Source organism: Necator americanus, chromosome I (genome assembly GCF_031761385.1).
Source record: "Necator americanus strain Aroian chromosome I, whole genome shotgun sequence".
Classification (NCBI taxonomy): domain Eukaryota; kingdom Metazoa; phylum Nematoda; class Chromadorea; order Rhabditida; family Ancylostomatidae; genus Necator; species Necator americanus.
The window spans coordinates 14,315,947-14,342,323 of record NC_087371.1 but is presented as its reverse complement, the minus strand read 5'-3'; the positions used below and the strand labels follow the sequence as shown (position 1 = coordinate 14,342,323).

At 40.4% G+C, this 26,377-nt stretch overlaps 3 protein-coding genes across 6 annotated transcripts; 1 reads left to right on the top strand and 2 right to left on the bottom strand.

Annotated features, from left to right (window-relative positions):
• RB195_005537 (uncharacterized protein) lies at window positions 1-1,596 on the top strand (the record flags this gene model as incomplete). Its single annotated transcript, XM_064178102.1, has 7 exons — window positions 1-4; window positions 69-162; window positions 222-411; window positions 469-519; window positions 571-654; window positions 1,154-1,447; window positions 1,534-1,596. 7 exons carry the CDS (start codon window positions 1-3, stop codon window positions 1,594-1,596), a joined length of 780 nt encoding a protein of 259 aa, XP_064035184.1.
• Window positions 1,597-3,934: 2,338 nt separating this feature from the next.
• RB195_005536 (uncharacterized protein) lies at window positions 3,935-12,427 on the bottom strand (the record flags this gene model as incomplete). 3 transcript variants are annotated; one of them, XM_064178101.1, is made up of 9 exons in its annotated part: window positions 3,935-4,135; window positions 4,354-4,468; window positions 4,978-5,133; window positions 8,054-8,139; window positions 8,197-8,358; window positions 11,184-11,367; window positions 11,420-11,512; window positions 12,204-12,278; window positions 12,396-12,427. In XM_064178101.1, the coding sequence occupies 9 exons, from the start codon at window positions 12,425-12,427 to the stop codon at window positions 3,935-3,937; spliced, it is 1,104 nt and encodes a 367-aa protein (XP_064035181.1). The 3 variants fall into 3 exon arrangements, with proteins under 3 accessions (XP_064035181.1, XP_064035182.1, XP_064035183.1); XM_064178100.1 differs by lacking the exons at window positions 8,054-8,139; window positions 8,197-8,358; window positions 11,184-11,367; window positions 11,420-11,512; XM_064178099.1 differs by lacking the exons at window positions 8,054-8,139; window positions 8,197-8,358; window positions 11,184-11,367; window positions 11,420-11,512; window positions 12,396-12,427 and adding an exon at window positions 4,197-4,292 and having other exon boundaries at window positions 12,204-12,253.
• Window positions 12,428-13,093: 666 nt separating this feature from the next.
• Window positions 13,094-26,280, bottom strand: RB195_005535 (uncharacterized protein; the record flags this gene model as incomplete). 2 transcript variants are annotated; one of them, XM_064178098.1, is made up of 36 exons in its annotated part: window positions 13,094-13,231; window positions 13,742-13,927; window positions 14,016-14,141; window positions 14,321-14,419; window positions 14,672-14,770; window positions 15,771-16,140; window positions 16,306-16,382; window positions 16,590-16,647; window positions 16,858-17,077; window positions 17,150-17,306; window positions 17,378-17,533; window positions 17,591-17,663; window positions 17,815-17,912; window positions 18,722-18,919; window positions 19,057-19,131; window positions 19,189-19,260; window positions 19,361-19,438; window positions 19,494-19,628; window positions 20,284-20,405; window positions 21,375-21,451; window positions 21,658-21,794; window positions 21,910-21,995; window positions 22,064-22,236; window positions 22,474-22,541; window positions 22,613-22,730; window positions 22,804-22,906; window positions 23,140-23,234; window positions 24,017-24,099; window positions 24,189-24,338; window positions 24,436-24,576; window positions 24,732-24,845; window positions 25,022-25,154; window positions 25,215-25,354; window positions 25,622-25,726; window positions 26,064-26,130; window positions 26,213-26,280. In XM_064178098.1, the coding sequence occupies 36 exons, from the start codon at window positions 26,278-26,280 to the stop codon at window positions 13,094-13,096; spliced, it is 4,395 nt and encodes a 1,464-aa protein (XP_064035180.1). The 2 variants fall into 2 exon arrangements, with proteins under 2 accessions (XP_064035180.1, XP_013291720.2); XM_013436266.2 differs by lacking the exon at window positions 26,213-26,280 and having other exon boundaries at window positions 26,064-26,129.
• Between the last annotated feature and the right edge of the window lie 97 nt (window positions 26,281-26,377).

The following is a 26,377-nucleotide window of genomic DNA, read 5'->3' as shown; positions in this document are numbered from 1 at the left end:
ATGAGTGAGTTTTTTCAAAAGAAATTCTGAGTTGGAGAACTACTTTTTTCAACAAGGACGTGTTTAAGGTTTTGTGATAGATTCTACGAATACGACGGAAAGTGAGACATTAGACTCGTCCGTTCAGACGCCAACTATAGTCACTACTCATGATTCCAAACTGTAACTTTAACGTCTATCTTTACCACTGCCAAGAACGTAGATTCATAGAAAATGTTCAGCCGAAAAGAAAAACTAACTGAAGCTGACGGCGATATCGAAATGGTGTACATAATCCCTGCAGCAGTGGCATTCGCCTCCTTTATCGTATTCCTTCTGCTTTGTTTTATAGTAATACAGGTAACAAAAAGAAAAAGAAGACATAAACGAAAAAGACAAGATAAGGAGAAAAAGCACGTTAGAGCATCAGCGGCAAGTCCATATTCTGCACATTTATTCAATACGATTTTGTCAATAATCCAAGTGCAGGTAAAAAAGCCTAAAACACGAACCAAAACTGCCGAAAGAGCGAAAAAATTGGTGAGAAATCGGTACACGAGGTTTACAATACATTCCAGTGTATTGCTTCAGATAAGGCAGAAGAAATTTTTGGAATCATTTCTGCACGATCGAGAACTGAAAAGCGATCGTGAGTCGGATCCTAAAGAAGCGAAGGTAATCACTGTCATCCGATTGCTCTCAGAGGCAGCTTACCCGGGGAGGCAGCTCTTCACTCTTCTTCTAGTGTCAGAAACTCTTGTCTGCCTGGGGTAAAGAGTTGTTTCGTCGGATAAACTGACCACTCTGGTGCTCCTGATCCATCCCATCGATGGCCTGGAAGTGTTCAAAACATTCGCCCTGACATGAACTGTGTGCATGCCTACAAATGAAGGAAGTATATTTCTCCGTATAATCCAAAAATTCCCCAGTCCTGTCTTCAAAGTGACAACGAATCCTTCGCCTTCCCTCTTCACCCTTCAATGTCCGAGGCTAATGAGACGAATTCCCACATAGTTATTACAACTTAAAAGATTACCAAGAAAACTGGTTGAGCAATATGCAAGCAACATCTTTCATGCGAGATAGCTGCAAAGTTTCGATGCGCACTTTCTCTCAATTTTTAACAAACTGCTACTTATCTTTTTCTTTCCAGTCCTTGCTTTAATACTTTTAGAGAAAGGCAACAAACATCACTAAGAAGAAAGTCACTGCTGGATCAGCGGAGGGAAAAGATGAAAGCGAAATTGACAAAGAACTCGAAAGACAGAGAAGAGAAGCATACGACAACGTAGGACTGGACTCAGAGGAAGACGAATCCGTTCCCAAAATGAAATCCGAGACAAAGCGTAGCTCCTCGAAAAGTTCCGTGGAATCAAGCGATGAGAAACGGAAGGATGGGCCGAAAGAGCTTGCCGATTCGAAGGAAAATATAAAAGCGTTACCTGATGATGACTGGAATAGAAATAAGGTAGGCGGCACAAAAATCCAGGGTTGCTCGATGATCCGAGTATGACTACTGTAGCAGTTCATACATGGAACTGAGGATTAATTTAGGATAAAACAGACGAATACGTGGATATTGTTGCGCATGCCGTACAAACGCTGTCCATAGACTAACGAATATCTGATGAAGTAAGATATTTTCTCAGGTTCACAACGTTGTGAAGAGAAAAGAAAACGGGCGTAAACAGATCTTACAGTAACTACCTTGCTTGGACGTCCCGCCCAGTTTCCATAACTGCTCCTACATTTGGTCTGCCTTTTAGAAGTGCTCCGCGCCTCGTTTTCTTTTTCTCTCTCTCTAAACATAACTCTCCACTCCTCTCGTATTTCTAATAACTAGAAAAAATTTCAGGTTATCCAAATACACTGCAAATGAAACTTCATTCAAATTCATTACATTAAACATTCGCAGCAAGTAATGTGTAGCAGTTCAAGATTAATAAATTTTGCGATGTTCGGAGTCTTAAAATAATAAGAAGCAGTCATATAAGAAAGATAGGTATTGATGGCCATGTCTTTGGGCGGGACACTGGCAAAGTTAGAAATTGCTGCGGACGCTTTGCGCTCGTCCGAGCAAACATAAGTGCTTGCGGACATAGATTGCCATTTACATCACGAGAAGCCCAGCGTTTTTTTATTTCAAAGGGTAATTCTAATAAACAAAAAAAAATAAATTAAACAAAGCAATTCATATAAGACCGGTTCCGACAATTTGTGCACAGAGCAGCAAGATTTTCACTCAACAATATAACCATCAGTTCCTAGCAGGTCCAGAAGACACAACTTCACACAATCGCAATGTTAATCAATTTATTATATATGATTATGATTATATTCATGCAATATCCCTTCATCTGCGCTGCATCGTAGCGTCCTAGTATTGAACTGGCTTCCAGGATCGTCTGGAACACAATAAGAATATTTCGTGGAATAAATGTTCGAAAAATATGCGAGAAGAGGAGACGATAGAAAAGATGAAAAGGTAGAATAATGAAGCAAAGATTACGAGAAAAAGGCCAACAATAAATTCTTTATCAACTCTGGTCAGGATTAACCTCTTGCTAATGAAAAAGTAGCAATTTCATCAAACTTTCTTTCTCAACACGAGGGCTCACGACTTGGATGGTAAAGAGATTACGATTAACCAGTATTCTACCTAAAGAAGGGCGGAAGCGTGGGAAAATGAGGTGTAAATAACAATCAAGTTACCGTAGGTTCCTTCAATTAACCTACGGAAAAGTGCGGTCGCAGATGCGATAGGAAGGATCGTCCAAAAGTGAAGGATTTCGGAGTACCGGCTCCGAATATCGCATTTATGGTGTCAGTGACATGCAAAGTTCCAACTTGACAAAGCGACTACGCAGTTACGCGCAAAGTCTTGCGTTATTGTGTATCAGTACAGCTTCTATTACCTATCGTGTTTTTTTTTCGTAAAGTCTATAATACATTGTTAACATAGCATAAGCACGTGCAATGTATAACGACCCCGGTAGAGTTTACAGTCGCGATCGCGTAGTTTTGGGTTCTACCAACCGATGGTTATCGACCGAACATCGCCACGTCATAAGGGTCTGTCGATAATCATCCATTGGCTGTTGATGTGTCAACTCCACTGGAACCCTCACGAACTTATCATCGGTGACACGCACTCACAGCCATGTGACAATGTCGATTGATGCGCGAGGCGAGGACAGCGTCCCAGTCTCCTTCCCACCTCGTTTGATCTAAGCGATTTGAACGATCAAAGCTGTTCAAATAGCAGATGAAGCGGTTTTATCTGCATCGTTTCCCACGAAAGAACCCAGGTCACGAAATTAACGTGAAATTTATCTCAATGGCAAAGGTTTGGGCCGCCTTCTTTGGCGCTATCAACATGTTGTGGAGACGAAAGTAAGTCGATTAAGAGAAAAATAGGAGTGATTTTTGGGTTTTTTCGTGAGTAGATTGAGTTTGCAGTTCTTATGGCTATCCCTTCATGGAAGCAGCAGAGGCGTCGAATCTCATTGGATGAGAACCCAATGAGACTGCGGTGCACACGCGTAGTCCATAGCCACATCAAAGCATCTGAGGGAATGAACAGCGGATCTTTTTGGTTTTTTCCTCTCAGGATATTGAGTTCCTATACATTTCTCAAAGCAGAGAATAAATCAAAGAAGAGTGAATGAGTGAAGAGTTGTTTACGAAGAAAAAGCAAGAAGTACTTGACTTGATTGGTTCCTTCACACGCTTCAGCCAGACGAGTTGCTTCAGCCCTCAGAAGCAACTCGTCTGGCAGAAGCGTTTCGGTTTCGTTTCATTCAGAATGAGTGTAGTAGTGAGCGCAAACGAACGCAACCGATGTGCGAAAACATGTGGAGTAACTTTTGCAAGTTGTGCTACGGCGGTTGAATGATTTAATCACGACATCCATTCTCTACTACCTATTGATAGATGAGGTACAAAATTTGAAAACTCACAAAAACAAGTCCTTCGAAGGGACTTTGTCCTTCATTGGTCGTTTATCGTCCATATAGTAGACGGCAGATTGATTCGGCGTAAAAAATGCCAACCACCATCCAAATGTTGATATAGGAGCAGACATGAAGAAAGCAGCACATGCTTGTGATGATACGTAAAAATCCACACCTTCGCTGAACGTTGAAATGCTGGCGATCTTAAAGGACTCAAGTCTTGGTTTTCGAGTAAAGTCGTATGAACCTGCCTGAATAGCTCACAAAGCGTCTGTTTTTGTGCTCGTCAAGTTCGAGGTCTTCAGCTATCCATCTCATAAACTTCCTATCATCACCAAAAATCAAAAATCGATAGAGACCCTGACCAGTACGGACTTCCTGATAGCGAATTAGTAATAAGAAAAACTCTAGCGTGAAGAACCTTCTCTCTGGCAAGCCGTCGAGTGATTCGAACAGTTGAAGCGCCATCCGTTGAAGTATTCGACGATACAAAATCGGTCCTTCGGATGTGAACGCACATAGCGCTGACATAACTCCTAAACTATGTTAAATTGCTGTCGAAATGCAAGTCGTGCTGATTTGACTCCGATACATTGCTCTTCATAATCGAGCGACGATAGAGAGACATTTTTCATTTATGTAGCTATGGATGTTGCTGCACTCTAGCCATAATGTATGTATTTTGCCGGAGCATCTAACTGTTAACTTTACATATTCTACGCATGATCTATGTTTCCAGCTCTCGTGGAAAAAAACTCTAAACTCGGTGAACAGCCCAAATCCACAACAGAAGTAACGAAATGGATCTTCACTTTACATGGACAACAATTCCATCGTTTTCATTCCCTCGTCCGTTACAGTTGTGATGCGGTTCAGCTGATACTCAACGGCGAGGAGTGAAACAGCGACAAATGAAAATTGAAAAGCAAACATCTACGGAAAAAAACTATGGCGAGAAATACACAAATGCAGAGATGGAAAAGAAAGGCAATTAATACGGTGGCGTCTTTAGTGGAATTACTGGAATAGAAACACATTCACTCACAATTGTAAACGTTCCAGAGCAGTCTTTCCTTGATCGCGAATTTCGTCCGCAAACGTGAGGAGCCTGACGACTTCCGGCAAATAATCTTCGATGTAACGAGCATTTTGTAGGAATTTAGTGTCAAGTAGAAGAAACTTTGCTTTATGATTAGCCAGTCTAAAAGTGTCAGTAGCTGAAAATTCCCTAGTCCCGGATACAATGTCACAATCATTTTATGAACAGAAACAACCAAGAAAAGTGAACAGCGCGTCTGTGGCAACAACCGTAATCATCTTCAATAGGCTGAAAAAGCATCGAAGCGGGGTAAAATGACCTTGGGACACTGACAGTGAGCGAAGGGACACTCAGTCGCACTCTTATTCCTGGAAGTAAATAACTAAATCGGTCGGAGCCCTTAGACCTAAGCATTAGTCTCAGGGGATTTATGACTGGACCTAAGCCGGTAAGCTAGAGTAACTAAGAGAAAGAAGTAAGGTGGAGCGTCTCGAAATAAGAGCGCGGTTGAGTGTCCCCCTCCCCTCACCCTCACTTTCACCCGCGAAGCGTACGCAGTAAAAGGCCCCAGCAGCGCCATATGCGTCGCTGTCGTTTCATGGCGCCGAGTGGTTTCCATACTCATGAGTGACCCAGAGTTCGTCTTTCAAAAAATAGATTTTCGCGCAGCAGTCTGTCCTCCTCTGAACACTCTCTCCGCTTTGTTAAAAGAAGCGTAAAACGATTTTGACGTGGCGCGGAACCCACAGCGAAATGTGTAGTTCGGCTAAGATTGCGGAACTCAGCGTGGTTTCGCTTATGTTTCCCTAGTTAACGTAGGAAACGGTGCGAGAGCTGCTTTAGTTCTTACGAGGTACGTTAGAAAGCCCCCCTATGCGCACGTTTCGGTCCCCTCACTCTATTCTTTGGTTTTACTTGAATAGGATGTTGAGGAGTTAATCATTTAATCTTCGACCATTTGCACTTGGACGCGGCACGTGCGTGGTGCGTCACAACTGAAATCGTCGTGAAAAGTTGCGTCTTCCACGCTGTTTCATTTTTTACAACGATTAAAGGCATCACTCCACGAATCTGAGGTGGTACGGATTTCAGGTAGAGTATTCGTATACGGGATGGGAGACTATGGGAGGGGGGTGATTCCGTCCATTTCTTCCTGATTGCCGTAGAAAAACGGCCCAGAAGATACGGCTTCAGGCGTTCTGGCGCACTATTTTCTACAAGGAGTTCGACTGGAGCGCGCCAACCTTGTGCGGCGCCGCATCTTCCGGGCCGTTTTTTACGGCAGTTAGGAAGAAATGGACAGAATCACCCCCTTCTCCATAGTCTCCCATCCCGTATAAGAATCCTCCACCTGAAATCTGCACCATCTCAGATTCGTGAGGTGATGCGTTTAAAGAAAGATGAGTGGAACAACACTGGGTTACGCGGTTTACTACGTGAACTGTACGCTTTTGCTGCAGGTTCCACACTACGTATAAATCGTGATACGGTGCCTTTAAAGGGTTCAGTCATATCGTAGAGATTGTAGCCGGCTTACCCATGCCACTTGTGGCTTTTCGTGACACGTCTGTTCTAGAACTAGCGTTCGAGGGGTGGTATCGTTGGACACGCCCCTGCAGTATGAATGAAGCCTTCGTACAACCTGTTGGGAAAGATCATAGATAGATGTTTTTAGTGGTATAGTCGACTCAAAACGACGTAAGCTCGACGACTTTGCGTGAACCAATGTGGTTAGCCCAGCGGCTAGAATCTAGGGGGACCCTTCGCTAGGATCTAGGGGGCTAGCACAAACACGCCGCTTCGAGCGTAGCCGCTTACGGAACTGCACCGAGCTTCATGGACCCGTCTTTATTTCTGTTGCACATTACTGCATTGAAAAAATGTACTGCATGCCCTTGAACATTAGAACACCTGTTTCCTCAGGGGTCGGTCTTATCGCATATTGTGCTGCTGGTGACCTCTACCCTTTCATGCGGAACTTTTATTCACTACGTCCCTATATCCCACTATAGCTATAATTTTGCTGCTAACTAGCCCTTCGGTTAGTGAATGGTGGATAGGAGTAGCTTTTAAGCAAATGAGAGTCAACACAAGACAATAATGTTTATTCAAGGAACTTAAAGGCAATCACCCCACGAATCTGATGCGATATGGATTACCGATGGTCAAAGACTATACGCGCTCGTAAATTGCAGAAACAGGTGGTATCCCGCTCATTTCTTCCTAATCGCTGTAAAAAACCGCCCGGAAGATGCGGTTTCGAGCGTTTCGGGGCGCTATTTTCCAAAATGAGTTCTATTGGAGCGCACCAGCCTTGTGCATGCGCCACATCTTCCGGACCATTTTTTACGGCAATTAGGAAGAAATGGACGGAATCGCCCTATTTCCCACACTCTACGAATAACCCTGTGTGGGCATAACCCACCTCAAACTCGCTCCACCCCAGATTCGTGAGGTGATGCCTTTGAACGCCGATGGCACGAAACGAATACAGCTTAGTGTTGATATCAAGGGGCTACCTCCTACGTACGTACTCCCACCAAACCACTGGTCGCGAATCCTGTTTGCGTAACCCAGGTCCTGTCAAAAGTCGTAATCTCGTTGAAGCACTTTATCTGCAGGGAAAGGACTTTGACATAACACTTGTAAAGATCACTGCGCTGCTTTCCAGATGCTAGAGAGTTTGTTTGAAAGGAGAAAGATTCTTAAACGATTCGTCACCGCAATACAAGGGAGTTAGGTGTTCGTAGGTGCTTCTCACGATCCACGCATTCAAGTTCTCAAGAAGATCATCCCCTTATAATGATCTTGATGTAAATGCGATGCAGTAAGCGGCTGCGCCCTGGATGGGATTCTCTCTAGCTCTACAAATGGGTGTAGAAAGAAAAAGAATAGTGTAGAAAGTAGCGCTTTTTTTCAAAAGCAACCTCTTAAGCAACTGAGATTCAGGTCGTTCTGACCCGAATCTGAATTGGATTTTTTGCTAAGAAGAGTACATGAAATCAGAAACCTCGCGTATTCAAAATTTCTTTTGTAAGCAAATGAATACCGCTATATAATGTATACACGATATCACACTTACTTCATAGGATCTTCAAACAAACAACATGCAGGCTCATTGGCTTCGTTGTATGCGAACGGCACCAGAACTGGATTTATGCAACTTTGCTGCAAATGTGGGTGACGTATCGTTGAATGCTCAAAATCTAAAAACAAAGAAAGAACCTCAAAAACCGTGAACAACGGCTTTAACTGCGGAAATATTTCGGTTGCATGCAACATTCTCCTCATCACGTAATAATCTCTTACTTCTGACTTGTTATAGGTTATGTAAAAGGATCGGCCAAGTCGTTTTGCGATAATATAACCGGCAGTATAAAGGAAAAGCTGCAAACACTAAAGATAAGAGGAATAGTGACAAGAAATCTAGCGAAGCCATACTTTCATCCAGATAAATGCAGAAGTTTTTGTTCTATGTGGAACGGTTCAAGTTTAGCAGCCGTCATAATCAAATTACGTGCTCAGATCTTCAAAAGTTCAAAGCGACTAGGGGGCTGATAAGTGAAAGTGCCTTTGTGAGTGGAAAGGAAGTATCAGCTGATGTTCATTTTGTAAAAACCTTGCAAGGCTTCTCAGATCGTCACTGACGTCGCCTACCAAAGCAAACTATTTCCATTCTGAATTGAATGCTTTGATGATCTAATTGAGCGCTTCAAATAAAACCGAGGAAACTTTCCTGGAATAGTTTTGACCCGTTCTAGAACACTCTTCGAACTACATGATGGTTATCCGCGTTCGTAACCATCCAGATCATCTCTTAACGGCCCCAAAAAACTAACGATGTTATTACTCTGCGTGCTAATAGAGCTCCTTGTGTAGATTACTGGCATGACTGCAGCCACGCTCAATTTCCACTAGTCATTCTGAAAAACGGCGTGGGAAACGGCGCTTGATCCTACGAGATACTTTAGAACGCGCCATTATTGTGCATGCAGCGCATTCACGAGCGAGCGGTCAAAAATCAATGAGGTCTTCTCAGCAAACCATTTGATTGAAACTAATATGCTGCTAAGAGAACCAAAGCTTTTATAAAGAATGTACGTTTAAACGTACCTCGCAGGAACTAAGGCGATTTTCACGCCATTTTCCAGGACAATTGGGGGAATTGAACGGGACCACGCTCTTTCCCGTAACCTACACCCGGAGTCCTACTTTTATCTTTGTTTTTTTTTCGTCTGCATTTGGGCAGCACTTATGAGAGAACTAGTACACCTACTAAGATCGAAATTTAGAACCAAAGGTTTTCCTGGATGATCTACCAAAATGTGTAGCCGAATTTTTCAATCGCGCAACGAGAAAAAGTGCAAAGTTCTAGTTTTTGGCTGTGCGTCAAAATATGAACGACTTCGAACAGAATTAATTTCGACTTTTTTCAAGTTTTTTTTTTGTTTGATTTGTCAAAAGTTAGTTGGGGAAATGTCGAGAAATTTGCTGAAACTCTCAATTACTCTTCAACTATGTAATTAAAAAAAACCAGTCTCTAAAAAAGGAAATTCAACGCGCTGACGACAATCGCATTCCGGAAAATAAATTAGCCACAAGGGACCGGGGCCTTTTTTCCGTTCACGACTGCAGCCCACATTTCACTGTTATTATCATTGAAATTTAAAAAATGAACGATTTTCTGAGAACACCCAGTGTATAGTTTTATTTAGGTCTGACTTAATTATTCGAGAAGAAAAGTAACGAAAAAATGGAAATATAGCTAAATCAAATAAAAAACAACTGTAATACACATGTGGACTACATTGTCGCCAATGTGTCAAAGATTTTACGGCGCGAAACATCTTCCTCTACAAAACGTACACTTAAGTGCCCTTCCAAGTTTCTCTTGCATAAAGTTATAAATGTTTTTATTTATTTCAACCTAACAAAATCCACCCAGCACAGCAGTCATTTCAATCAGAGTCAGTGTTCATGGCTAAAATGACCTCCAAATTGCGCTTAGTTGCTGTAAATATCGCAAAAAAAAAAGATTTAAAAATTTACAGGTGACGTGCACTTATCATTAGTTTTTCTCCGTTTTGCGAAAATCAAGATTCCGGCAGGAATCGAAATATGACCGTCCGTAATCACAGTCAAAGACTAAACTGTGCGTAACGAGTAGGGAAGAAGCGAAAATGATATCAGAACGATTCCTGCGCCCTTATCAGTTGTTTTTTTCTCTGTTTTGCAAAAATTAATATTTCGCTGGGGATCGAACTCTTGAATCCGTCTTCAGTGTCAAAAGAGAAGAATTGTGTTGTCGAGTACACGCTGAGAACTTCCTCATGTTTTCAACTTGTATGTGCACATATGTGACACATTCACATTACATGAGAAAGAATGAGATCAGAGGTTGATTTTAGTAGTTTCAGTTTCTTTCAACTACACGCTTGTCCCTCGGCGGGTTACAGTCGGATTGCGGGGATGAAGGAGGGTCTCAGCACTAATTGTAGGAAAATAGTACGACTTACGCCAAACGAAGTGTACGATTTGATCTGAAATTTGTCATACTTCGTAACGGAAGTGGTTTGAAAAGCGTCCTGACTAATCTGCAAAGCATCTGAAGTCTGAAGCAGAAATACCTCGTCATTACTGTTCTCATTTAAGGGCATCACCACACGAATCTGAGGTGGTACGGATTTCAGGTGGAGTATTCGTATACGGGATCGTAGATTAAGGAGAGGGAGTGATTCCGTCCATTTCTTCCTAACTGTCGTAAAAAAACGGCTAGGAAGATACGGCTTCGAGCATTCTGGCGCACTATTTATTACAAGGAGTTCAAATGGAGCGCGCCAGCCTTGTGCGGCGCCGCATTTTCCGGGCCGTTTTTTTACGGCAATCAGGAAGAAATGGACGGAATCACATCTTCTCCATAATTTACTATCCCGTATACGAATACTCCACCTGAAATCCGTACCACTCCAGAATCATGGGATGGTATGCTGACTCTAAACAATCATTCATTTCGTAATAATAAGTGGGACCCTGTTTCTCTTTTACTTCTAGTCGAGCAAAAAAAAAAACGACAGGAACGATCTTTAAGACAATGCCGTGATTTACGATGAAGATTAACATTAACAGTTACGATTTCATTCTTGACACATCCTTGCTTATGCCAAAGATACAATCGTAGTCGACATTTTAGTGAACAAGGATTTGAACCTCACGTGATTTCCAAGGCGACCATGGTTGTGCTGCACAGCAACGTATCTCTTTGCTTTATCGACGACTGAGTGATTTATTTGTGTAGAAAGAAATAAACGAGTAACGAACTCGGACATATATGACAGTACAACCAATCCAGATATTACGAAGATTGTGTAACAACAAAATATGGATAAACGCATTAACCTAGAACAAGTTGTTCGCAGAGGTAGATGATTAAATTAATAAATACCTATACTTCTTATTTCTGTTGCAAATTTGCAACACAGAGGTGAAGGATCCAACAATAACATTCAAGAGCAATGAAGACAACAGAGAGTATGTCCTATACCTAAAATATCCACATGAAGACGATGACGATAAAGATATCCAAACTGATTTCATCACTACTAAACGCTGACTACCAATCATGGAAGACTTCGAAATTTCTTCAGATTATTAACGGAACATCACAGACGGATCACTAACGGATTTGTTGACGGATGCAGGAAAATAAATCCGTACGAAAATACAACGCAGAAAAGCACCCAATTAGTCTCCACATCTCTGAAGATTCGTTCGATGCTCAATCTTCTCCGAATCCCGCTACGTAAGATTTCAGAGCAGATAATGGACCAAAAAGTGTCGTATTTGAGGATGAAATAGAGACCAAGTAGAACTTTAGGAGTTAACTGGGTCATTTGAACGGGTTCTCATAACAATTTTTACTCCTATTAACTACTCGAACAAAAAATTGGCCTGAAGTCGTGTATCTAAATATCTGTATCCATCTATGTTCGAAATAACTGGCGCCGGCTTTCTCTCGAACATTGAAATGAGTGAATCACGATAACTTCACCTCATTCTTTACCCCTCCAACCCCCTATAGTCGACATGAAGCCTAGTGCAATTCCGTTAGAAGTTACGCTCGAAGAAGTGCGGAGGAAACTTAAAAAGGATTTTGTGACACCGAAACAAGTGCTTTCCACATCAACTTAGCTACATCCGCGTTTATTCCGCAGAAAAGGTGAAATAGTGAACACCTCGCGGTCTGGTCGCTCTCCAAGTCTCGGCCACGTTCTTCTGAACGCATCCGACGCGTTGTGTGTGACAATGTTCTGAAATGGCCAGTTGAATCGACCTGCGCAATAGGCGGGAACCACGATTGAGATTGGGAGGAAAAAAGGGCAGGTTGTTGTTTTGAATACTGGGGAACGTTGCCGAAGCCCACTAACCTGCTTCGATAATTGCAACAGCTATTTATCATCTTTTTGGATCTGTGGATGTTCGATTTGGAGCCTTTCGTCGATCTAGAATTGCCGCGACCGTACCAGCTCGGAACGGCTGCCCTTGACGCTAGCCGTATCGGACGTGGCAGATACAGCGTTGTCACTTAGCACTTTATACTCCCGCAGAAAAACATTGCTACGATTGAACAAGAAGTTTTTTAAAACTTTTATTATTTGAGGCAAGTAATTGTATGAAAAAGTCTGGCTAGGCACAGAAAAAAACATCTGGGATCATACATGGAATGGTGGAGAACAGAAAATTTCAAAATATAAAATATTATGTTTTCAACGCTAAACTGAAGTTTGTTCGATACATTACTCAAAGAAAACATCAACCAGGTTGAAAATTAGCAGAAATCTGGCCAATCCTCCTCTTTTTTCAGGAGAGTCCATCAATAAGGAAGACACGGTGACGACCTGGCCTTGCTATTCCTCCAATGTCTACAGTGATGTTAACTCTAATTTTAAAAAAGATGAAAAATCAGTATTTAATGCGAACATGAAACAAAGTACAGCTGTATCCAAATTCATATGAAATCTCAATTATAAAATATGAGTCACCGCGACAAAAATACCTCTACATGAGAAAAAAGCCAAGGCAGATGACAAAAACATAAGTAAAACTACACGAATAATCTACGGTGTCATTGTCGACATTGTAAAATTCTTTTGTAGTCGGGATGATAACATGCAGCTTCGTCCACGTGCTCTTCTATCAAAAACTTGGAAATGTACTCCAAGGGGAAAGTTTTTGCACCAACGTTTACCAGCATATTTAGTTCCTGGAAACCTAACTCATTAAATGAATTCTTCAATCCTGACATATTCATGTAGATGACTTTTCGACAGTGCAGTAGGAAAAAGACAGGGAAAAAATGGGTGTCCACTGTACAAGTGCATTCTATTGATGCGGCTAGAGAGCAGAGGGTTCACGTTTCCCCCCTCAGAGCATCCACGAGCAGCTGCGGATGAGCCGTCCGCGACCAGCCATGTAAACATTAGAAATGATAACGTACAGAAGTTACTTTGAAAAAATTAGGTTTAATCACTGTTAATCCAAAAATTTTAAAAGTGATGTGCTTTACAGCTGCTTACAACGGATGCGAATCACATGTCTAATTGTTTCTGAAATAATTAACTTTAATATTTAGTGCTAAAGATCAATAAATTATTACCATCGTTCTATAAATTTTCACGCACCACTTGAAGGGTATTTAAGGTCATCACCGGAAAATACTGCACAGCGAAAATTTTAAACTCTTTTCCGCAAAGAACCTAAACGCGAGACTTACCTCCATATTCCACATACTGCTATTACAAACCACTGCATGGGTTGGTCGAAAGACAAGTGGTGCTCCCTCGCCTTGCCTTCTCACAGCCACTTCGGCTCCTCCTGCTTTCAACATTGGAATGAGCCCCGCTGCTTTCTCATCGGAACAGTACAAAACGCATCGCCATCCTTGAAATGCGCCTATTCGCTGTAAAATAAAAAGATTCAGAAAACATGAAGTGATAGAAGAAAAAAATCCCAGTGCTTTGAAATGTTTTTTTTTTGACTAGAATAACCTTAGAGCGGTCGTGGTTCTCTAATTTGAGACGCCATCGTCTGCATGCTTTCGCCAGATTCAGCTCTCTTTCCGGCAAACTCGTCTCTGCTAATCGAGTTGGGTCTCCAAATTCGAAATCGGCTTCCTAAAGAATAGATACACCGGTCAAAGTTAGATGACTAAATTGTTCCTAAACGCAGACTTTTCAGTACTCTCTGATCTTAGTTCGCTTCTTCTATGCAAAAAAAAAAGCTAACGAAGTAGTGGAGCGGGAAAATGGAAGAACGTCAAAATTTTAATGCATTCAAAAAGAACATGATGTACCGGTAACCATTTCCCAGCCGCCAAACTTTTGTCCACATAGTCTGCGCCAAGAACCCATCGGCCACTTGCTATACATCCCATGAGCTTCGATCCACGAATCTGAAAAGAATAAGAGTGAGCCACCACCTCTCAAAAATTGAAGCTCTTTCTGGGTTTCTCAATTCCAAATTTTCCCCGCAAAATGACATCTTGTGGGCAAACTGTTTGCTCTATATTACTGCTAACCATATATTACTATGTGGAATTCCTGTAGATCCTTAGTGAAAGTAAGGAACTCGCATAAAATCAGTCGTCTTTCGAGTCAAGGACTTCACAATAACTGGAAATGAAGAAGGACTAGCTCTTGCTTACCAGTTTCCCACAAATCAGATGAGTGCAGTCATCATTCAGCTCTCCGGAATCAGCTATGCCTCCCAAGCGAGTGATGATATTCGATAACCGTAACTTTTCCTGCAAATCACCGTAACATTTTATATATTTAATCACGAAGACAAAAAACCATTCACGTTCACTGGTTGAAAAAACAAAGGTTCAATGTTCACGGTTTACATTACATAAGTTTTTTGTTGTTTGTGTGTGTGTGTTTTTGTTCTTTACATTACATTGCATTAGCAAGAGGCTTGCATCGGCCGCTAATCGAACTCTGGCCGCCCGCGTGGCAGGCGAGCATTCTACCACTGAACCACTGATGCCATTCTATGTATTTCCTGTGAACTGACATAAGTTTACCTACTACGCACGAGATGAACTCAGAAGTGCATGCCTTTGTTGCAAAGGAAGAAAAAACATAAAAAGTGGAAAAGGTGAATTTTTGAGGATCCTTGTCCTTATCACAGGTGACTGCTTGTTAAAAGGCTTGATCTACAAAATAACTCCGTTCTTTGATACTCAGGAAACTGAACAAATTAACATTATTTTCATGGGAATTCAAGAGTTATCTGATGAGGTTTAGGTCAAAACCATCGCAACTGTGTGGAAACAGGACATTTTCAAGCGATTTTAAAGAGATTCTGTCATAGCAGTGGGTAAACAGTATCTGGGTTGACACGTAATAACATTCTGTTAGATAGGACATATTATTTTTTATAATTTTTGATCCAATCAAATTTCAACAACCCATTTCCATGCGCACGAAAATTTTATGGTTTAGGAACGTTTTTTGTTACATTACCTCTTCTTCAAAATCAAGCACTTTCTAACCACCAAGAAATTTTTTGCAAACACAACTCTAGGAATTCTCATAACGAGTTCCTACGTAAGATGTTTTAAGGTATTGCTTGCCTACCATTCGAATTGATGCACAACCACTTTTGTGCCAATGGAAGAACGCACAAGTCAAACATTACCTCATACTTTCGCTTGGCTTAATTATTAAACTTAGAGTTTCAGCAAATTCGAGCATTTCCACTTATACCTTGTAAATATGCAAGTCAAATGTTATAAAACTCACATGCGAAACAATCGACGTAAAGATGAAGCGACGAACGGTTGCAGTGAATTCAAATGATATTCGTTCCTGTTTTATCGTTGGCAGTTTCATTACAGGTTGCTTTGTTGTCGCGTTATACGCTCCTATTACTGTTGAAGCAGCAACGGGAGTCCGTAAAACTGGCTCAGGAGCACTGCGATGATTTAATTGGCCATCACCAGCGAAATTTTCTCTCGCTGTAGACGTCTGGACATTCAATGGAGCCGAATTATATTTTTGCACTGAAGTAGTAGCGGTGTGAACTGGGCGATTTTCAGCGGGTGCAGGTGTTTTTTGAAGATCAGTAGGCGCCAGGTTTGGATTTGTTTGTGGGAGCTCGTCTTCATACAACCTAAAATACATGTTTCATAAATATTCACATTCGACAGACCTTTTCTTAAACACAATGTGCCAGAGAGTGCTTACAAATTCGTTAAAGTACACGTGAAATTCAACAATAAGAGAATGAAAATGCTCACAAAACAATCATCGACGGTAATAAATGTAAGAGTAGTACCTGCAGTGATTTTCCGAGGATTTTCGTGCTGGCAGCAGCCGTCGGTGTAATTCCGCATTCGTTGTCGTTGGCGTTACCTATAAATGTATTTGCATACTTCTGTTAATTCGAAATATACAACATCATTACAGCTTCGTTAAAGTTAACCCGCAATCTTCGCTGCAGCTCTCCGCTCAGGGCAAACACACCAAATCCTCTTTCGTACGTGCTAAGGCGTGATGTGTTGCACAGAGGTACAATACTGTAACACTAGTGGAAATTCAAACGATGATTTAACGTCTCACCGGCGGACGTGTAGAACTCAGTGGTCCATCCATACCAAGCAGACTGCTAGAAGATAGACTAAAATATACTAGGTGAAAAATTAATCAAAAATCTCAAATCACAGGTAAGCTCAAGTGATACTTCAAATAAGTTGCAAGGTTTAAAAACTACTCTGCTACATAACGAACAGAGCTCAGCATTATTATACTGCTTTTCATGACCTCAAATGCACACTACAAACGACAAGCTTCCTCCATTGCGCTAATCCAACAATTTAAAACAAATTACCTCGTCGGCATAGCTGGTTGCCACTCTATCAATGGTTGAACTGTTTCATTTGGCGGTGGTGCCATTTCCGAATGTGGCTGTGACGTTTTCTTCGCTGACGGTCCAGCGCTGCTGATGGCTTGAGGACGTTTTCGACGTCCAGCAGACGAAGCTTCAGCTTCAGTATGTTGAGGTGACCCCAATAAAGCGGAGACTGCTTTATTTCCAACCAGCTGATTAGCTGAAAAAAACTTACAATACATCGCCAAGTATTCAATAATACTCATTCAAAAGAAATACATAAATACGCTACCTATCTCCCTATTTCTTTGCTCTAATCGTTCAGTCATTCGAGCCCTCAGCGCCATCATGTTATTTTCGGAACATTTGTCATTCTCCAAAGTCGCTGATGTTGTTGCATTGTCCACAACCACAACTTGCTTTTGACTCTGCGAAGGTTTTCGCGGACTCTGACGAAATTTATAATGGTTTCATTTTAATACGTAAATATCCATAGTTAGAATCTAGTGAAACAGCTTACATGTTTCGGCCCAAGTGTTTTGGTATTGCTAGACTTAATGGCATATTTTGGGGTCAAATTGGAGGAGCTGGGATTGAGCACACTTTTGGCATGATGTTTCAGTGCACCTGTCTTAGTCACAGCTTCCTTCAGTATACGACCAACCATTGACTCAGTCTACAACACTCCGCTTAAATAACCATGAAACGAATACAAGTGTGAACAAACTCTTACGACGCTTTCGTCATTTGCGTCCGACGTAGATGGTGAAGGTATGTCCTCAACCGCCTGAGTCAGCCCTTTGAAACTGAAGAAGAGAAAGTTCAAGTTTAAAATCGAAGCAATGAGACAAAGCAGAAGCGACATTGTTTCTTGGACACGTAAAATAAGCAACTAGAAACCTTTACAAAATCTGCAAAATGCAGAATCTTCAACTTCTTAGAAACGGGTATACTTACCGGGGCTTGAACATTTTTTTCAAATCCAACGTTCGGTCGGGAGCACTGCGCAATCGCTTCGGCACCAAAGACACTGGAGTTGATGTTTTAAAGCTAACCTGGAAGAATTCTTAAGAATTCTTCATGTAACCAACCATAAACTAAAGCTATACAAAGACTAAGTAACAAACTACCAGATACCGTAACTTAGATACTAGATACTTTTCAAAAAGAAAAAGTCCCGTCTTATCATTGTACTAGCGACTAACATTCTCATAAAGAATGTTAGTCGTAAAAACGGGGATGGATGTTCAACCACCAAGGAATGAAGAACACGTCACAAATGAAACAGACGAGCAACTCTAGTCATCTGCATTCCGCATACCTCTATAGACAACTAAATAAGACCACCAATATACCTACTGTAACCAGAGCGGTGCGTTCGCAAGGTGGTGTTGAAGTCATTACAGGATTATCCACATTACGAGTTAAATTAGTGGGACTACATAAAGCTGACATTCATACCACTTCTGTGAAAGTATTTTGAACGCTCTACTAATACACATAGTGAAAATTTCAGCAGAAGTTTCAAAAATAAACTAACGCTCTTCTTGTAAAAAAAAATCACACAGAGACCGTTAAAAAGAACCTTTCAACAATCCGATCACTTCACTTGCGGAGATTGTAAAAAAAGCATAGGCGGGACAAGTTTGTCTGAAGTCCGGTGCAGTAATACAAGCTGCACGATGGAGATCCATCGCGCGGCTTTCGCAACTGCACCAGACTACTAGTCGTTTCTACACGGTAATAACGAATCAATTGCTAACTTCGGAGAAATTTGCAATTAAGTATAAACGTGAATTCGTTTAAAAACATCAACACTGCATCAAATTCTTCAAAAAGGTCCAAAATAGGTCAAAACACTCACTTCAGGTACTCCACAGTTTTCGACGCCAGACCTTGCCGTGCCCCGACTACAAGTCGGGACGTTGCCGCCGCGGTCCACATGCAGTTCCTCCACTATAAGGTCAGAGAAATCATCCACATCTTGAGGAGCCAGACGAGCTTTGGTTACTCTTGGCCACAAGTCGTCCGTTCTTCCTTCATAGGATGCGTATGCCTCCCCCTGAATGTCCCTCAAATCAGTAAAACGATTACGATGAACAGTGTGGGAAATAGAAAGCTATTTTTAATTTTTGTGATTTTAGGTGAGAATTTTGTTCATACATCTTTCTGAACGCTTTATAAGACGAAATCACTCACTCGTAATGGAAACAAATCTTCTTTCAGTGGCTTATCATTTATAATACTTTCAATGACCCAAGATGGATCCACGACCTAGAAAGGTGCAACAAGTGAAATCAGTAAGAAACAAGACTGAACTAAACTCACTACCTTGAACTTCTGCCGGCGAGCCTCAATCACCCTCTGCCCTTCATTGCCGCCAACAACGTGCGTCACAGCCATCTGGAAACGCAGATTGATTCGTCTTTTGATAAGTCAAGAAGACAAAAGGGAGGGAACGTCAGGATAAATTGTAAATGCAGCTGATGAAATAGAATTCGACCTCGTCTCCCCTGCTTCTTCTTGCCAACGTTTCTTGCACTCGTCCGCCGAATCTTTTAACAAGACCAACGAGGGTCATCTAAGAACCAGCTTATGGATAAACTGCTGCAAAAACCAAGTAGTATCCAACTCACCTTCTCGTAGTCGCTGAAACAACTGACCATTACTACCGTATTCGAGAACACAGTACTTTCTTCTACTGCAGGAATCGGACGATAAAGAGGGTGACTAGACGCTTTCAAAAGACGGCAGTTGACAAGACAACTTTTCTGCAAACAAAATTAGAATGTCACAAAACCCAGTCAAATCAGCAGTTCTGCATATGGGTAGATGACTGCAGTGTTTTTACTATATCCCCTCAATGAAGGCCTAAACTTTCCAAATCACAGATTCCTTTTTGGTACTAGCTGATCAATTATTCGCCGGTGATTAATGCCTCGTCGTTGCCTCACTGCTAATTACCGAGTCTATCTACCGCAAATTTTCTTGTAATTTTAACCGAGATACTAGAATTAGCGCCCACAAAACCATTACATATCCGTACTCCCGTTACACGATCGATGCCTTAGCAGATCGGCGTGAGTACAACCACGAAGATTCTCTTTCACTTGAAACGAACGCAATTTTTCTAGCACAGCCTTGACATTGGCCTCTTTTTCTGCTTTCGCACTATAAATCTGGTGAAAATCACTGAGAAATTTTACTTTCCTTCGAAAAGGAAGATTGAACTGTAAATTAGACCAGATTAGAATTTGCTCGGTCAAACACATCTTCAAGAAATAGAAAATCTTAGGAAAGTATATCGTTAAGTTAAATAAAATATACGACATATATATACATACATGTATATATATATATATATACATATATATATACATTTATATATATATATATATATATATATATATCGTGGACTGGACCCACCATCCAATATACCGTCACCGCTTCACTATAGCTCTCACATGACGGAAGACGTCCACATTCAACTTGATCGCTGACAAGATAATCAACGTGAGTGGATCCATCAGAAATCGGCACAACCAAACCTGAAAAAGGACGTCAGGAAAAAGAAATACACATTGATAAATAATACATATTTCTAGCCAATAGAATTCAGTGAAAAATCTATTGGTACATTACATGGCGGCAAAAGAACATACATCCGGAATGCTATTAATCCTGAGAGAATCCAATGCATTTGATAGAATCGCACAAGGAATCTAACCTCTCCTCAACAATTCGGAGGAGGAAGTCAGAGCCTATCTTAGCTTTTGCTTGACATCGCACATCGATGAAGAAAAATGTTAACACCCGTGATGAAAGAAAGACACGTGAATAACCAAGAAAGGGGTCGCTAAATATAATTCGTATGACTTACAGACTAACTACATAGAAGTGGTGTTCTTTGAGAGTGGCTGGCAAACTTCGTTAGAGACCCAGGAATTTGAAAATCCTCAAAATCTTCTAATTGTAAACTTTGAGCTCATTGTTATTGTGTGGATAAGGTAGAAGCTTCTTCAAACACTCTTGACCTACTGATTCTTCATGAAAAAGACAAAAAACCCGCCCTGCCAATCAGTCCTAATAAATTGGTACAGTAGATCAGAAACCAATTTTCTTTTGCTGCTAATCTAACCAAGTTGAGCTATTTCTCGATAATATCAGAATCCATTTCTGTCTTTCACATCAGCAGCAACTCAGACCAATAAAGATTGATTGAAATATTGTTTCTCAATACGAGCACTTGAAAATAGGTTTCGTTTCAATAAATAATAAGGTCAAAAAGAAAATAGCACATATATTCGTCTGTCGTTAGAAATTTCTATGTGCACTCAATAAAAACTGAAATTATTCCGAATTATAAATTATCAAACTATAACATAAACTGTAATATAACTATAACGAAATTATTAAACTACTTTATTCTAGGGTTATAAATCGCTTTTTGCCTGTAGAGAGATGATTGTTTTAAATGTATTCTGGTGCTACTCTACAAGAACAATTTTAAAACCCACCTCCGGCAGAACGAATATCTTTGATCGTTTGCGCACCAACATCAGAGGGTAAGCCATGCAGCCGAAATTTCAGAGCTCTGAGTTACACTTCAGTATACAAATTACTTAAAATAGACATATACCCTACCCTTTCTCTCCGTAAAAAGCAAGTAAACAGTGTATCTTTGAACTGGTAGAAAAAGGATAAAAAACATTTTTGAGGACGAAAGCACTGCTAAAAAAGGTATATTCTCCTACATACCCTGTTCCTTTAACTATAGCCTTGAAGAGATGGAATGCTCACCGGAACAAGATTGAAACATCTGGATTGTCAGATAGATTGCACAAAGGAGCTATGTTTAAACATTCGGAAGCACGCAGCTCCTTACTGTTGGTCGTACCAGTTCCATCAGGTCGTGAAGATATGTCCCGGTCAGAGCGCTACAAAATAAACTGTACTTTGTGAAATCTAGTCACTCAAAATAAGAATTCGTCAAAATAATTCCGACATAATTAAAAAAATATAAAAAAAAAAAAAAAATATAAAGAAACCAACCCTGGGTGTTTCTACATCTTCGGACATATGACTTGGTTGTCTCGAGCCGGTACGGAGGATGGTTTCATCTGGATCCCAAACATACTCTTCAAAGTAGTGAGTTTCATAAGACAATGACAAGTTGGAGAAGAAAGGGAAGGAAAAACCAACATACCTTCAGCTCTAACCATATCTTTTTCCTTACAACAAGCCATTACCCACTCGGCGCGCACAACTTGTGCCCCACGAGATTTTGATTCAATCAGTTTATTACGATCACTGAGCGTTGCATTTACCACCACGATATGGCTGGCAGCTTCGATTGTTCCCACACGGGTAGCACCACTCCTGCAACGTAATCATAAGTCCAAATATTACTGAACAAACGTGAACAAAAATTAAAAAAAGCAGAAGCATGTAATGCTAGTATTAGTAATGTTTAGCAGTCCCCAAATTCGCGGCACGCAACTATAAAAGTATTAAAAGCAGCTTCAAAAATTACAGAATTCTAAAGAAAGGAAAAAAATTGCAATCAAAGTTGTCGGCTGGTCTAACTACATTGCAGCAAAAAGTAACAGATCTCACCAATCCAGCAGTTTCTTCCACCTATCCACACGCGACTGATCTGCACCAAACACCCATATTCGACAACCCTGAAGCATTCCCCTAATTACTGAGGCTTCTAGGAGACTCTTCTAGAGTATTACAGAAAATTACACCTTACTTCCAAAAAGTCGAAATCCCCTTTGAGACAAGACTCTGCTAATTGGTCAATTGGATCATAGACAGTTGGTGTTGAAGGCGCCAGACGATGACGACTTCCTTCTCGGCGGAAGTTGGGCCTAAAAGTGTTCGTAGTAAAAATGATCCCACACTAGGGCAGTTTCGAGCTGAAAACAACATTGTAAGACAAACCGAACAAGTGAGAGTGGAGTTCTTTCAGGTTCCGGTTCCGGTTCTTCGACAAGTTTGGATATCTGTGTGTTGAATGTTGAACTATCCAGGCGTCCTCCTTTGCCTAAGAAGAGGTTATCTGCTTATAACCAGGAAGAAAAAGCTGCTACACGGGATTAAAATGAATGAACGTAGATGTGATGATTCGTGTGCAAGAACAAAAAAAAAAAGATATCTTTGATCATTAATTAGAGCACAGTTACTAGGATAGCAGATAACAAGTAACGGATAGGGAGTGTCCTCCGCTAGTACAGCATTATGATGCTTCTGTGGAGTGTACAGACCACTGCCATTTACCTTGAATAACGCTGAAATCCAATTCTTCAGGTTCTGGAGCCCGTGAAGCCAAAACAGGAGTGCTGCATCGATTACGTTTCTCGGGATCAAACGCACTAAAAAAAGCAATATTCACCAGATCATTCAAAAGATGCTAACGGATGCCCTAGTAGAATTTTCTATTGAACTTTTTCAAGCCAACATTTCATAATAGGCAAAACAGATTTAAATCATTAGTCTTGGTAACTGACTTAAATCAATAATAGCTCCTCTGTTCTTAAAGACGGAAAGGGTTTGTATGATTCTTCAAACTTTCGTTACACCCCTCTTTCCTATCCTCAATTCCTTAGAATTGTTCCTCGAAGTATTTCCTTGACACTCCCTCCAAAAAAATTAAACTAAAATTACAAGTACCATCGATGACTTTAAGTCGTTCAACTTCTTTGACCATGACGGAATTTGTTTCGTGACAAGTTTGTACTGCTTTTATCTTTCTCATTCGGATTATACTCATCCTAAAGTAATGGTTAGGAAAAGAAGCACAAGAATGCGGCGCGGCAGTATTTCGGACGTCGCAATCCCAGTGGAAAAGTTCTTTGAGAAAAGAAAAGGGGAAATTTGACATACAAACGAAAAAAAAATCGCACAAAAAAGGAGTAATGTGCTTTCCTTGTTCTTTTATTCTGCGTACTTTTTGGAAACAAAAACAGAAACAAAGTTTGAAAAACCAGCACATGCAAATATAAAATAAAATAAATAGAAAAAACAAAAAATAAGTAAATAAAATATATAAAATATATAAAAATAAAAAGAATTTCACATTGTGGCAAGTTTTAATGAGAAGAACAAATTTATCAATTCTTTGGAATTGGACGGAATAGTAGGAGAGAACATCTACCTCTCAGGAAGAACGTATCCAGCTTGAACTGATTTCCTTAACCAGGACGCACGAACTATTCTGACGGAACCCCATTCACGTGCCTGAAAGTATCTTCCCTTGAAATGTTCTAAAAATACGACGAAACCTAACTGGTACTTGCGTATATAATAGAACGAGGCAACAGGAAAACCTTTTTATACTTCGTTCCCTTAGTTTGGTCTGCGATCAGATGAGTGCACTCATTTCTTTTCATGTCACCTGAGAAACGTCCTCCATTCAGTTCGATAAGGCGTGCGATGTCCATACGCTCGTCTCCTCCTATACCTGTCGCAGTGATAACCTGGCAATTAGTTACTCATTGCTTAAGTATTTCTGAAGTTAATCTTAAATGGTACTAGAAATGTTGCAAGTTCCACGTTTTAGAGTATCAAACACACCATCTTGTTAAAAATAGGTATACGATATTGCTGTGTCAGTTCTTTAGAAGAGAACATATCAGAAGAGAACATTTGAGCAGCTTCCCATGCCTTTTCTATCCATATCGGAGACATGATAGGTAAGCACATCCTTCGAGCTTCCTTAATTAATACTAGATATGAATACATTTTATCTTAACTGAACAAAAAAAAAGATAAAGAAAAAAGAAAGAAGAGATAAAAATCAAGAAATAGAATCTTAAAAGGGAAACAAATACATCAAGTACTCATAAAATGCGTAGGGTTCGGTCTCTAACCGTATATTTCTTCGATTGAGTATCACAGCACTCTGTGACTAGATGAGTGACTTTTTCAGTCAATCCTGGAGACACAATACCATTCATGTAGTTGATCTTGGCTTTGAGCTCATCCTAGAAGAGTGTAAGCATCATTAATGTAGCACTCTTACAAATTCTCTTCCAGAGACTTAAACTCTCGTAATATACTTCAGTAACAAGTTGCAGAAATCTTTAATCTCTTTATTTTGACGTGCTGCACGAATTTTTGAATGTATCGACGAGGAATAGACGCTACGAAATATCCTCACTCGTTTCTCCAAACTGAGTCCGGTGAAGCAAACGCATGCTCCTGTAAGATTTAGCGAAAAAACAGGAAAATCCCATCGAGGTAGAGAGCCACCATTGTTCAATGTTTGTCGAACGACATGAACACCATATAGGCTGAAATGAAAAGTTTTTGAAGCAATTTCCCATATTTCCACATATGGAAAACAAACATACTTCACTTTAAGCTTCTTCAGATGTTCAAATACAAGACCACGAAAAGCAGCGAGGAAATAGAAACTTTCATCACTCAATGTCACCGCCAATGCTTTTTCTTCTGACATCCATATAGCCCCTACACCATGTTCGTTCATAATCTGAAAAAGCTTGCGTTAAACACTGCGAAATAAAAACTAAAAGCAACACAAAATCTGTTCTTTGCACTACTTTATCTCGATATTTCCAAATCAGCTTGGAAAAACAAAACAACATATCGGAAAAATTGCAGCGGAAAGAGACCAACATGTTTTGAAGAATGCGAAACTTCGAATATATTTGTCAGAAAAAAAAAATGCATGCAAAGGGTATATCTGACACAATTACTTCAAGTTAATAACAATGAAGATGTTACTATTAGAACTCACCCGGAACGTTTCCCGGAAATATTCTACTTCATCACTGGTAATACTGCTATCGTTAGGCTCTACACAGAATACATTCACTGGTTCGATGTTCTCGTCATCAGCAACCTTGAATTAAGTACTTCTAAGCATATTGCTTTGTCTTCTCACAGATTGCACTTCTACATCTATATATATATATATATATATATATATATATATATATATATAAATCTATATATATATATATATATATATATATATATATTCTACAATACAAGTTTTTGCAACAAGGGGAACTTTATGTCTATATCCCAGGAAGTGAGGAACAGAAAAGTTCTTCTCGGTTGGTGAACTAAGTTGTTTGAGTTCTTCGCATCACTTCTTGTCGGTATTTCCGAAGCAACTTAGAGAAACATAGCGAAATATCACCGAAAATACCCTATTCGAAGGTAGAAGCTAGTACCTGAGCCGGAGCTGATGCGTATTCCTGCAAACGTCGGGATTTCTTCGGTGCTCCCGGGGCACTCATCCTACAATTAACCTACTATTAACTAAGGCCTCTAAGAAAAGCACATGATAATCTACAGCAATAAACAACTAATATCTACCTACAAGTAAACTACATAAGTACCAAGGAGAGGTATCCAAGAAAAAGTGAAATGCAACACAGAGCGGTACATGACTTTATTGAAATAATTAACAGTACGCTGCAGTTAACAAAGACGGGAAACGGTTATAACATCGGAGATAAAAGACGGAAATTGAATTTAATAAAAC